Below are 12,506 nucleotides of genomic sequence, written 5' to 3' on the forward strand. Positions count from 1 at the left end.
ATTGGGCACTTTAAATTTTTTTTTAAAGTAACAAAGATTTGAAAATCAACTCTGTACCATTCCATATTGGTACCAATACAAAGCTCATTGTCACACAAAAAACCAAACACATGGTATCACCCTTCGCAGGTTCCTCAACAGCAATGGAGGGTATGCCTGAGAATGTGCTATCATGCCCAGAACCTTGTCGTAGAAATGATCTGTCCATCAATGTGTGACTTGTTCCACATATCAGTGTCATTCTCCGTCCAGAAGCCACAGCTGTGCAGGCCCCTCCCACACAGCCCAATCTTACCGGAACCAAATCCTGGCATTCACATATTTCATTGGCACTCAAGATGCAGTTGAACATCGTTGACTTCCAGCGTGATTAAACCACAGTGACATGCCAGTTACATGCAGCACTCACCACCACAGCAACAAAAGCATCAGCAATCTGCAAAAGTCAATGGCATCATCAGGTGGCCTATTTGAATCAATGTTGTGCACCCGGTCCCGCAGCGCATTTTTGCTTCAAACCGGATTGCCTTCTGGATACGTCCCCCAGAGCCCGGTGTTCCAGAACCCAGGTATCTTGGAAAAAAAGTGCCCTTCTTTCCGTCTACAGAAAAGGAAGGAAACAGCAACAGCAGCTTCCAGGCATCTGCAGCCACCAGCAGAAACAAGTAGCAAACACAACCAGCAGCTGTGAAGTGCCCTCACACTTTAAAAGAACACAAGTGTTCCTTTAATGATTCAACAAACCTAGCCTGGGACGAAGCTGCCATAAAGGGTTTTAGGCTAATTTGACATTTGCAGTAGCCTTCAGCTGTGCATCTAGTGGCTGCTCATAGTCAAAGGGAATGAAATTGATTTTCAGCATGTAAGGCACCACGAGGCTCTGTCCTGGAAGCGTTTGGTGGGACAGCCAGGCTGCAGCTTGTCCGTGTTATGTGTCTCCACAACATTTAAAGATGGCTTGAAGGCCTCAAACGATGCAAAGGCCACCCTCCCCACCCTCTGTGCAGAAAATAAAACAAAATCTGCAAACTGGACACAGTAATTGGTATGTTGGGGAACTGATCAAATCTAGATGCAGGAATGCGGAATGTGGATTTTCAATTTATCTTTCTGGGATGTGGAAGATAATTCCTATTCCATTACACAAGAGAAGGCAAGGCCAGTACACTGACTGTGCATTGTGTATCTCTGAAGTATTGGTAATAAAAAATTGAGAACACCATAACATTAGTTTGGCAGTAAAATAAATGTTTGGTTTGGTCATTATTAATGTTGTCTAAGGGCGTATTGGGGAAGCCGTCTGAATGTCTGTCCTCTTTGTCTATTATGTGGTGACACATTGGAGATCAGGAGCTGACTGGGAACTCATAACTATTTTCTTACATTTTATCAATTTGTGCTTTACTTTCTTACAAGAGAGATGGGATGAATCTTACAAACTAGTAGAATAGGATTTATACAGATTTTGTATCGGAGTTTCAGTGCTCCACAGTCACTTATTTTATCTAATCAAATCCAACAAGGGTGTGGGATGCATGTGTGTCCTGCTGCTTTCATTAAATGAATCTGGGGAATGTAAATTCAGTTTCTATTAAATATGGACCTCTGGAATCAAACTTCCCCTACCTGGCAAAACTGGAGAGGTCACCTAATGGATGGTGTGAGTCGCGGGACATGGTATGATGTGTATGTGCGTGTTGGGGGGGAGGTGTGTATGTGATGCTATTATGAGATTGGGATATTGTTTACAACAACAAGGCTTCTTATCTGCATTTAAAAGTCCTATTCCTGGCCAAGGGCTACTTGAAGCTCTGTTCCCTAACATTAGTATCTTTTACCTTCAAGAGCACAAAATCGACAATGAAGAGCCATTTATACAATGTACCCCTTCTTGACAAAGAACTTGAAACTAATTCAGAATAGGCATACCTGGGCAAATCAGATGAACTGCGTGACATCTTGTCATAATCAGTGCTACTGGCAATGGGGATAAGAGATGTGTAGGATGTGAAACTTGATATAATACCGCTGGTGCTTGTGATGTACTGGACATTTCGAACCCTGCAGTAAGATAATTCATTAACACTTAATTAATTTCCTCTCCACTTAAAATATCTCAAAATATTCATCAATCAAATCTGTTCTCTTCCCTTTTTTCCAATCATAACAGAAATCTTGTCGCAGTCTTTCATGTTTACTTTTAACAATCTATAATATAAATAATATGACATTTTTGTCTGTCCATGCTTTTCTGATTGGTTGGTCATTTGATTTGGTGGGAGGAGGCTGGTGCACACAGAGGCATGTTAGACAATCGACCTTGGGCCTTACTGCAAGTGCCTTGTATCAGATGGCTCAAAATATTCTAAACCCAAAATGTTACAATAAATTACTGGTTAATAATGATTCCTTGAAGGCTTATTCGATAAATCCATTTCAGTTGTGTGTAGGTATCTCTCTGTCAACGTGTAAACCTCTTCATGACATCGGAGTGATATCCTTCCTATAATAGGGTGACCAGAACTGAACACAGTATTCAATGTGTGGTCTTACCAATGTCATCTACAGCTTCAAAAAGATGTCTTAACTCCTGTATTCAATATTCTGACCAATAAAACCTAGCATGCTCACCGCTGGTCACAGGCCACCAGTTTGAAAAACAACCCTCCACAACCACTCTTAGGCTTTGGTGGCCAAGCTAATTTTGTATCCAAAGCCAATTTTGTATCCATGTATTGATAAACAGGATAATCTACAAAGCACCTCATTGTTGGAAAGCCTGCCAACATTTACTGTATAGGCTCACATAAGAGCAGTGAGGATGGGAGGAGCGGAGGAGATTGCTACCAGAGTTATTTGCATTTGATTCACTAGTGAGAGTTATCGGGCGCAATTCTCCGCACTCACGACGGTGCGGAGAATAGCGGGGGTCGTAAATTTTTACGGCCACGCTAGTCTGACGCCCTCCCGCTATTCTCCCCCCCCCCCCACGCCCGATTCCTGACACAAATCGCTGCCGCCGTTTTTTTACGGCGAGCAGCGATTCTCAGCTGGCCGATGGGCCGAAGTCCAAGCCCTTTACGGCTGTTTTTACGAACGGCAAACACACCTGGTCTGGCCGTTCGTAAAAACGGCCGTAAAGTTCGGATCTTGGCAACCATGCCACCGATTGGCACGGCGGTACCACGGCCGTGCCAAGGGTGCCATGGGCCCGTGATCGGTGCCCACCGATCGCGGGCAGCGGGTCCGATTCCCGCGCACTCTTTGTTCTTCCGCCGCCCCGCTGTATCCATTCGCGGGGCAGCTGAGGGGCATCCCGGCCCGCAAATGCGCAATGACGTCATCCGCGCATGCGCGGGTTGGAGTCTTCCAATCCGCGCATGCGCGGCTGGCGTCATGTGACGCGTCAGCCGTCGCAAACTCTGGCAAGCGGGCTTAACGAAATTCATTAAGCCCGCGATGCCGGAGTTCACGGCCGCGGCATGCTAGCCCCGACCGGGGACCAGAATCGGTTCCCGGTCGGGGGGGGAGGCTGGCGTCAAACCCGCCCGTTTTTGACGCCAGCCTTACGATTTCTCCCTGTTTGGGAGAATCGCGCCCATCATCTTCAGAGAAAGAAGTAAAATGATGCTAGAGGTGGGATATTACACAACCTTGGCCTCCCACACAAAAAAATAGGAAGAAAACTCGCATTCTGCTGCTAATGGGCAGAGACTTTATAATAGAAGGTCGACATATTAATCAGCAGTTCTTGCCACATTGAAATAAATTGCTAATGCGTCTAATGAAACCAGAACTTGTCTAACTCTCTCCATTAGGAATATAGCAATGTCAAATTAGTGAGCTGCAGCTCTGGTCAACACATTGAGCTGAATCTCATGTATTAGAAGAAGGAAATACTGGTCACCTTTTGAACAGGGAGGTGTATGGACCTGCAGTTTGACCCTTCACAGCTTCCCGTGCCACCTTCTGACGTTGTTCAATAGAACATTGTTCCTAAATAACAATGAAAATCAACTATAAGATAATATCGCAAAAGGTCTCTAAATGAGAGGTAACCAAATCAAAGTAGAGCTCATAAACCACGGGGGGAAAAAGCAGATTTTATGACCACATAAACCCAATAAATCTCTTACATAAGTGGAAATGTTATTGTGGCTACCAATGCTATCACTACAACTGTGACAGCTGTGCTTCTATGCTGGTCCATATACACAGAGTGCAATTTATCATAATTAATGCTTTTTGACCACTGTGACATGAGATAAGCAAGTTCAGGGACTCAATAGAAGGTACGTGCTTGTATTGTCTCAACTAATATACACAAATTAAAGGACAAACTACCAAAAAAAAACAGTAAATAAGCAAGTCAGAGTCCTGGAAGTTGAAGGTAACTCCATAGTACAAGACATAGTGGAAATAAAATGAATCACAAGGGGCGACATGATAGGACAGTGGTTAGCACTGCTGCCTACTGTGCCAGAGACCCCCGTTCAATTCTGGCCTTGGGTGACTGTCTGTTTGGAATTTGCACGTTCTCCCCGTGTCTGCGTGGGTTTCCTCCAGGTGCTCCGGTTTCCTCCCACAGTTCAAAGATGTGCAGGTAAGGTGGATTGGTCATGAAAAATTTCCCCTTCATGTCCAGGCATGTGCACATTAGGTGATGGAGTTACAGGGATAGGGTGGGGTGGACAAGAGTAGAGTGCTTTTTTGAAGGGTCTTTTCAGCCCCGATGGGCTGAATAGCTTCTGGCACTGCGGGGATTCTATATATTTTTTAAAAAAAATAATTTTTATTGAAATTTTTACAAAATACAAAATATAAACATCTTAACTCTATTAACAAACAACCGCGGTAACACCCCATGAACAATACCCCCCCAGCTTCAAGAGCAACTTCAAACAAAAGGAAAGAACAAAAACAAAAAAAAACAAAAGAGCACCCAGACAACGAAGGGGAAAGAGATAGCACCCTCCCCAAACCCATGTGCACAGTTCTCCCTCCCCCCAATCCTTACCCCCCCCCCCTCCCCCCCCCTCCCTGGTTGCTGCTGCTGTCGGCCTATTTCCCTACCGTTCCGCCAGGAAGTCCAGAAAAGGCTGCCACCGCCTGAAAAACCCTTGTACTGATCCCCTCAGGGCAAATTTTACCCTCTCCAATTTAATGAACCCCGCCATATCAGAGATCCAGGCCTCCACGCTTGGGGGCCTCGCATCCTTCCATTGGAGCAAGATCCTCCGCCGGGCTACCAGGGACGCAAAGGCCAGAACGCCGGCCTCTATCGCCTCCTGCACTCCCGGCTCCACTGCAACCCCAAAGATTGCGAGTCCCCAGCCTGGCTCGACCCTGGATCCCACCACCCTCGACACCGTCCTTGCTACCCCCTTCCAAAACTCCCCCAATGCTGGACACGCCCAAAACATATGGGCGTGGTTCGCTGGGCTCCCCAAGCACCTAGCACACCTGTCCTCTCTCCCGATAAACCTGCTCATCCTCGACCCAGTCATGTGGGCCCTATGCAGCACCTTGAACTGTATGAGGCTAAGCCTCGCACAGGAAGAGGAGGAATTCACTCTCTCCAGGGCATCCGTCCACGTCCCCTCCTCAATCTCCTCACCCAGCTCCTCTTCCCATTTACCCTTCAGTTCCTCCACCGAGGCCTCGTCTACCTCCTGCATTACCCGGTATATGTCCGAAATCCTCCCTCCTCTGACCCACACCCCCGAGAGCACCCTGTCCCATACCCCACATGGGAGCAACAAGGGGAACCCCTCCATCTGCCACCTGGCAAACGCCCTAACCTGCATGTACCGAAACATGTTCCCCGGGGGGAGCCCAAACTTCTCCTCTAACTCCCCCAAACTCGCGAACCTCCCCTCCACAAACAGGTCCCTCAACCTCCTAACCCCTGCCCTGTGCCAGCCCAGAAATCCGCCATCAATGCTCCTTAGGACAAACCGATGGTTCCCCCGTATCGGGGCCTCCATCGAGCCCCCCATTTCTCCCCTGTGCCGTCTCCATTGCCCCCAAATTTTGAGGGTAGCCGCCACCACCGGGCTCGTGGTACACCTCGTTGGAGGGAGCGGCAACGGCGCCGTTACTAGCGCCTCCAAGCTCGTGCCCACACAAGACGCCGCCTCCATCCTCTTCCATGCTGCCCCTTCCTCGTCCATTACCCACTTACGCACCATCGCCGCGTTGGCAGCCCAGTAGTACCCACAGAGGTTGGGCAACGCCAGCCCCCCCTATCCTTGCCTCGTTCCAGGAACACTCTTCGAACCCTCGGAGTCCCATGTGCCCACACAAATCCCGTGATACTCCTGTTGACCCTCCTAAAAAAGGCCTTCGGGATAAGGATGGGGAGGCACTGGAACAGGAACAAAAACCTCGGGAGCACCGTCATCTTAACGGACTGCACCCTCCCCGCCAGTGACAGCGGTAACATATCCCACCTCTTAAACTCCTCCTCCATCTGCTCCACCAACCTTGTGAGGTTGAGCTTGTGCAGGGTCCCCTAGCTCCCCGCCACCTGGACCCCTAGGTACCTGAAGCTCTTCCCTGCCTGCTTCAATGGGAGCCTACCAATCCCCTCCTCTTGATCCCCCGGATGCACCACAAACACCTCACTCTTGCCCAGGTTCAACTTATACCCCGAGAAACCCCCGAATTCCCTAAGAATCCTCATCACCTCCGGCATCCCCCCCATCGGTCCGCCACATACAGCAACAGGTCGTCCGCGTACAGCGACACTCAATGCTCCTCCCCACCCCGCACCAGCCCCTCCAGTTCCCTGACTCCCTCAATGCCATGGCCAGGGGCTCAATCGCCAACGCGAAGAGCAAGGGGGACAGGGGGCACCCCTGTCTCGTCCCCCAGTACAGCCGAAGGTACTCCGACCTCCTCCTATTTGTGGCTACACTCGCCATCGGGGCCTCGTAGAGCAGTCTCACCCACCGGATAAACCCCTCCCCAAACCCAAACCTCTCCAACACCTCCCACAAATACTCCCACTCAACCCTATCGAAGGCCTTCTCCGCATCTAATGCCACCACTATCTCCGCGGGGATTCTATATAAAGTGCCCCAATTATGCCATGATGTTTTTGATATGGTTGCATGGATCCCAGCATCAGCTAAAAACATTTTTCATAAATAGTGTCCTTAAAGTGGTTAAAGCCCCAGGCATGTCACAGAGGTGAGAACAGATGCTGGGCTGGAGATTTGGAGAAGATAACCAAAGATAAGGCCAAACGGTAGGTTGGAAAGGCTTGAAGCTGTGATAAAGATGAAATGGCAGTGAGAGTATATCAGAGTCAAGTTGGCTGAAGGTTTTATGGATTGCAGCACAGGTGGGTGGGCCAGTGAAAAAGGCTGATATGTAGGGCTGAAGGGGCTGCAGAAATAGGGAATACAGTGAGTCTGCAGGGTTAGTCCGATCCAAATTCTGAGAATGGGGAATAAAGTATCACAGATTCACAGAATAGTTACAGCACCAAAGGATGTCATTTGGTCCATGTCTGTGCTGCCACTCCGAAGGAGTAATTCACCATGTGTCACTCCCCCATCTTCTCCCTGTAGCCCTGCACATATTTTTTTTTCCAGATGATAATTTAATTCCCTCCTGAATGTTTCGACTGAACTACCTCCACCACATTGTGAGGCAGTGCATTCCAGACCCTGACCACCAGCTGTGTCAAAATGTTTTAAGATGTCACCATTGCTTCTGTTATGGGCCAGGGTTTAGAGAACCCAAAAGTGGATCATGGAGTTCACCTGACCCATAACTTTAATAGATTGTGGAATGGGGAGCACACGGCCTACTCTACAGGTGTCGTACAGCAGAAATGCGAAAGTATTTTTTAAAGCAAAACGATGTTTATTCTATGAACTCAAGTTAACCTTTTTAAAACGTACAGTGAACATCTTAGCAACCATTAATTCAAATACAACCCCCAAAGAATACAACACTAAGTAATCCTTAATAACTTCCCAAACAACATCCAGAAGACAAAAGAAGCGCCTTTTAACAGAAGCACATGAGGGTTACATTCACTACTGAGAACATTTATAATTCTGAATTCACCAAATGATCAAGAGATAGTCTTTTCATGGCAGAGAGATCAACAGTACACCTGCTCTGTCTGGCTTCAGATCCAACACTGAAAACAAAACTAAAACACACCCTGCAGCAAACAGCCTAAAACGCAAGTAAAATGCTGACAGACAGCCCAGCTCCACCCACTCTGACATCACTGCAGTAATAAACATCCATTTCTTAAAGGTACTCTCACTAGATATTTACATACACACCCATTTATCAACACCCATTTCTTAAAGGTACTCTCGCATGACACTTCTTTACTCCTATCACCGTAAATCCGTGGTCTCTCATTCTCAATCCTTCCACCAATGGAACAGTTTTTCTCGATCAGCTCTATCCAAACCTCTAGTGATTTTGAATACCTCTATTCCCCCTGCCTGGGGTGGCATGGAGGCACTGTGGTTAGCACTGCTGCCTCACAGCAACCATTAACCTGGGTTAATTTACAGCCTTGGGTGACTGTCTTTGTGGAGTTTACACTTTCTCCCCGTGTCTGTGTTGGTTTCCTCCGGGTGCTCTGGTTTCCTCCCACAGCCCAAAGATGTGCAGGTTAGGTGGATTGGCCATGCTAAAATGGCCCTTATTGTCCAAAACGTTAGATGGGGTTAATGAGTTATGGGGTGGGGGTGTGGGTCGAGGTATGGGGCTCTTTAAGAGGGTCGGTGCTAACTCAATGGGCCGAATGGCCTCCTTCTGCACTATAGTGATTCTATGATTCCAAATCTCCTTTCAACCTTCCCTACTCCAAGGAAAATAGTTCCAATTTCACTAATATGCTCTTCCCTGCAATCATTCTCATGAATCTTTTTTGCACTATCTGCAGTTCATTCATATTCTTCCTAAAGTACTACATCCAGAAATGGGCACAAGAGGCATGATTTAACCACCGTGTTGCACCTGGCGCAGATCTGGCTGCAGCGGCTGAACAGCGGGAAAATCATAATTTGCACATATCATTAACCCTCATTTGCATTCATTCCATCTCCAATCCAAAGATGCGCAGGTTAGGTGGATTGGCCATGCTAAATTGCCCCTAAGTGTCCAAAAGGTTAGGTGGGGTTACAGGAAAAGGGAGGGGGATTAGGTAGGGTGGTCTGTCACATGGTCGGTGCAGACTTGATGGGCTGAATGACTTCCTCCTGCAGTGTCGGAATTCTAGGATTCTATGATTCATTAGCGAGATTGAAGACAAATGCAACGCCTCCCAAGATTTAACTGACTCCCTAGTGAGAAATCACGTGGGCGTCGTTTAGTACTCCTTTTTAAAAACAATAGCTACTGAGGGGAAGTGAGGAAGTGAATAGCTATTTCCATATTCTGGCATGCACTCGGGGTGGGGCATGGGCTTGGTCAGGGGGATGAAGCTTGAGGCTTTGTGTCTGTGAGGTCTTCAAACCATCTGTAAATATTGTGGAGACCCATAACAGGGGCAACTGCAGCTGATGCCTGTCTGTCCCACAAATCACTTTCAGGACAGAACACTGCTCTTGGCTCTATGCTGAAGGTCTCTTTAACTCACTTTGACTGTGAGCAGCCTCTATCTTCACAGTTGAAGGCTATTTCTAATGAGGAATTGGCCTTTTTCTTTGTGAGAACACTTCACAGCTGCAGGTTGTGTTTGCTGCTTACTGTTGCAAATTACTTAAAGACTGCTGTTTCTGCTTCCTTCTTTAGCCGGAAAGAAGGATAAAGTTTTCTTAGATACCTGTAACTTGAAACACAGGAGGACGTATGAGTCCAGAAGGTAATCGGGTTTGAAATAAGAAGATGCTGCGGGACCTGGTGCGCGACATTAATCCAAATGAGCAACCTACTGCATACGTTGAAGAAATGCTTTTGCAGATTGCCGATGGTTTTGTTGCTGTGGTGAGTGCTGCATGTAACTAGCACAGCACCGTGGGCCAAACAAGCTGGAAGTTAAGGATGCTCAACTGCACCTTGAGCGCCAGTGAAATAGGTGGATGCCAGGATTTGGTTCCAATGAGATTGGGCCCTGTGGGAGGGCCTGTATAGCTGTGGCACATGAATGGAGAATGGCACTGATACGTGGAACAACCAACAAGTAATGTATTGATGGACAGATCATTTCTACAACAAAGTTCTGGACATGATAAAACATTCTCAAGCTTGTTCTCCATTTCTGTTGAGGAACCTGCGAGAGGTGATACCACGTGTTTGGTTTTTTGGTGAAAATGAGCTGATATAGCTTCATATTTGTACTAATATGCCACAGTGACATTTCCTTGTTGTTTATTGGTTAGTGTGATATGTGAAATGTTGTGTAGCTGATTTTCAAATCTTTGTTAATGTTGAACGTTTTGCCAACAAAATATTCTCAAGTGCCATGTTTCAGTCAATGATTATTAGGTTTCCCGTAGCTTCGCCTAAACATGATCTGCCCCGATGAAGGGATGGGGCTAAACCTTTAACCAGGAAGCTGGGCGGACACAAACACCCTAACCCAAGTGGATCGGGCACGGGAGACCTTTCAGGGAGTGATGAGTGTAAGTAGCTATTGTATATTAAACCTCTTGTTTTACATCCAATATTGCTTCCTGGTGGTTGCTTGTCTGGTTCCTTACAGGTCTGTTCACATAAGCGAGCCACTTTAAAATCATACAGAAATCAAACAATTAAAAACCTAGCTCTTGTGGTGAATGTGATTCACACTATATATAGTTGCCAATATCACTCCATGTATATATGTTCATTATCTACCCATTGTAAGTGCAGCTGCACTATCCGACCACCAGGGGGAGTCGCTCTGGGAGTACGCGAGAGTTTGTAATGGGCTCCTCCCTTGGCTCCACCCAGGACTCCTCCCCCTGGGACCGATGTATAAAGATTAGTGCCTTAGAGCCAGCCTGCCAGTTCTCTGGAGATTCAACGACGAATAGGCTGGCTCTATTGTAAGTGTATTAAAGCCTATGTTCAGATCCAACTACACGTGTTCGCTGAATTGATGGTTCCATCAGCTCTTATAATTGAACGTTATCTTTACATTGATTATCCTTCCAATATCTTTAACCGGCTAGCCATATTATTTACCAGTGCAGTCAAATCAAAATAGAAAGGGAGTCTTGTCTCCGTGTTCAGAAAATTAAAGCTCTACCAGGGCTGGGTTCTCAATCAGTCTCAGTTCATATTAGAATATGAGCTCAGATGCCAAACAAAGTTCAAAGACAGTTAGTCAAACTAATTTCCTCTCTGGTTGCTCACCAGGTCATCTCCACCATATCATTTTACTTGTGCAGGCACTCAGGCAGCATCCATTCGTATTCCTCTGCAGGGGCTCAGACAGTCCCAACTCATATTCCTCTGCAGGTCCTCAGCCAGCACAGCTCAAGCCCTCTCTTTTTATACCCGCCCCACTTCCTGTTCCAATGAGATGCATTCTGGGAAGCACAGTGTGTGTGTGACCTGCTGTGTAGTTCTAGCTGAGATGAAATGTGCGGAGAAGTACTACACCTCCCTAACTCAGCCCACTGCTGTCTTACATCACCTAGGTCTCTCTGCTCCTGCACACCGTTTACAATTGTACCCTTTATTTTGTTGTCTCTCCACGTTCTTCCTACCAAAATGTAGGAAGAACACACTCTGCATTAAATTTCATCTGCCACTTGTCTGCCCATTCCACCAACTCGTATATGTCCTTTTGAAATTCTACAAACCTCCTCACAGTTCATAATAGGTCCAAATTTTGTATGATCTGCAAGCTTTGAACTCTGCCCGGCACACCAAAGTCTGGGTCATTAATATACACCAAGAAGAGCAGGGCCTTAAATCGCTGGGAACTCTGCTATGAATCTTGCTCCAGTCTGAAAAACTTCCATAAACCACTACTCTCAGGGTGCGAACCTCTAGCCATGCTGCGCCGGAAAAGCAGCTCCCCGTGGCGCAGCGTGGCCGGTGAAGCCAGGAGACCACGCTCCCGGGATCTACCCGGCTCACAATGCCTCGTGAGGTTCAACGCAATCTCGCGAGACCTTTTAGCAAATCTGCAAATTAGAGCGAGGCAGTAAGCCTTACTCTAATGTACAGATTTCTGAAGTACCTGATTCAATACCTTCGCCTCGTGGACCTCGGGCGAGTACCCTTTGGTACCGGTCCCCACAAATGAGGACCAGACGGAACGGCACATGTGGGGGTCTCCAAGGGGATTGGAGAGCCCGGTTGCATGCACTTTAGGCAGGGTGGTGCCCTGGCACTGTGCCACCTAGGTACTCTGGCAGTGCCAGCCTGACACCATGCCAGTGCACCTTGGTGCTAGCCTGGCACTGTGAAGGTGCCCAGGTGGCACTGACAGGGGCACTGCCAATGTACCAGGTTGGCACTAAGAGAGTGCGGCACGGTAGCACCATGGTTAGCATTGTCACTTCATAGCTCTAGGGTCCCATGTTCGATTC

The 12,506-nt window shown here is 47.4% G+C and overlaps 2 protein-coding genes across 2 annotated transcripts in view; one reads left to right on the forward strand and one right to left on the reverse strand.

Annotated features, from left to right (window-relative positions):
* The window catches only part of slc35b4 (solute carrier family 35 member B4), a 72,000-nt gene extending 61,354 nt beyond the window's left edge, over window positions 1-10,646 (forward strand). Inside the window, exon 11 of the mRNA XM_038811808.1 lies at window positions 9,775-10,646. The gene's annotated coding sequence lies outside the window, so the exon portion shown is untranslated. The remainder of the gene's footprint in view (window positions 1-9,774) is intronic.
* lrguk (leucine-rich repeats and guanylate kinase domain containing) overlaps window positions 1-12,506 on the reverse strand; it is a 206,177-nt gene that overhangs the window by 9,650 nt on the left and 184,021 nt on the right. The window contains exons 17-18 of the mRNA XM_038811806.1: window positions 3,908-3,996; window positions 1,930-2,061 (exon numbers count right to left, since the gene is read on the reverse strand). Coding sequence (XP_038667734.1) covers window positions 1,930-2,061; window positions 3,908-3,996 — 221 coding nt within the window. The remainder of the gene's footprint in view (window positions 1-1,929; window positions 2,062-3,907; window positions 3,997-12,506) is intronic.

Source organism: Scyliorhinus canicula, chromosome 11, assembly GCF_902713615.1.
Source record: "Scyliorhinus canicula chromosome 11, sScyCan1.1, whole genome shotgun sequence".
In the NCBI taxonomy this organism is placed as follows: Eukaryota; Metazoa; Chordata; class Chondrichthyes; order Carcharhiniformes; family Scyliorhinidae; genus Scyliorhinus; species Scyliorhinus canicula.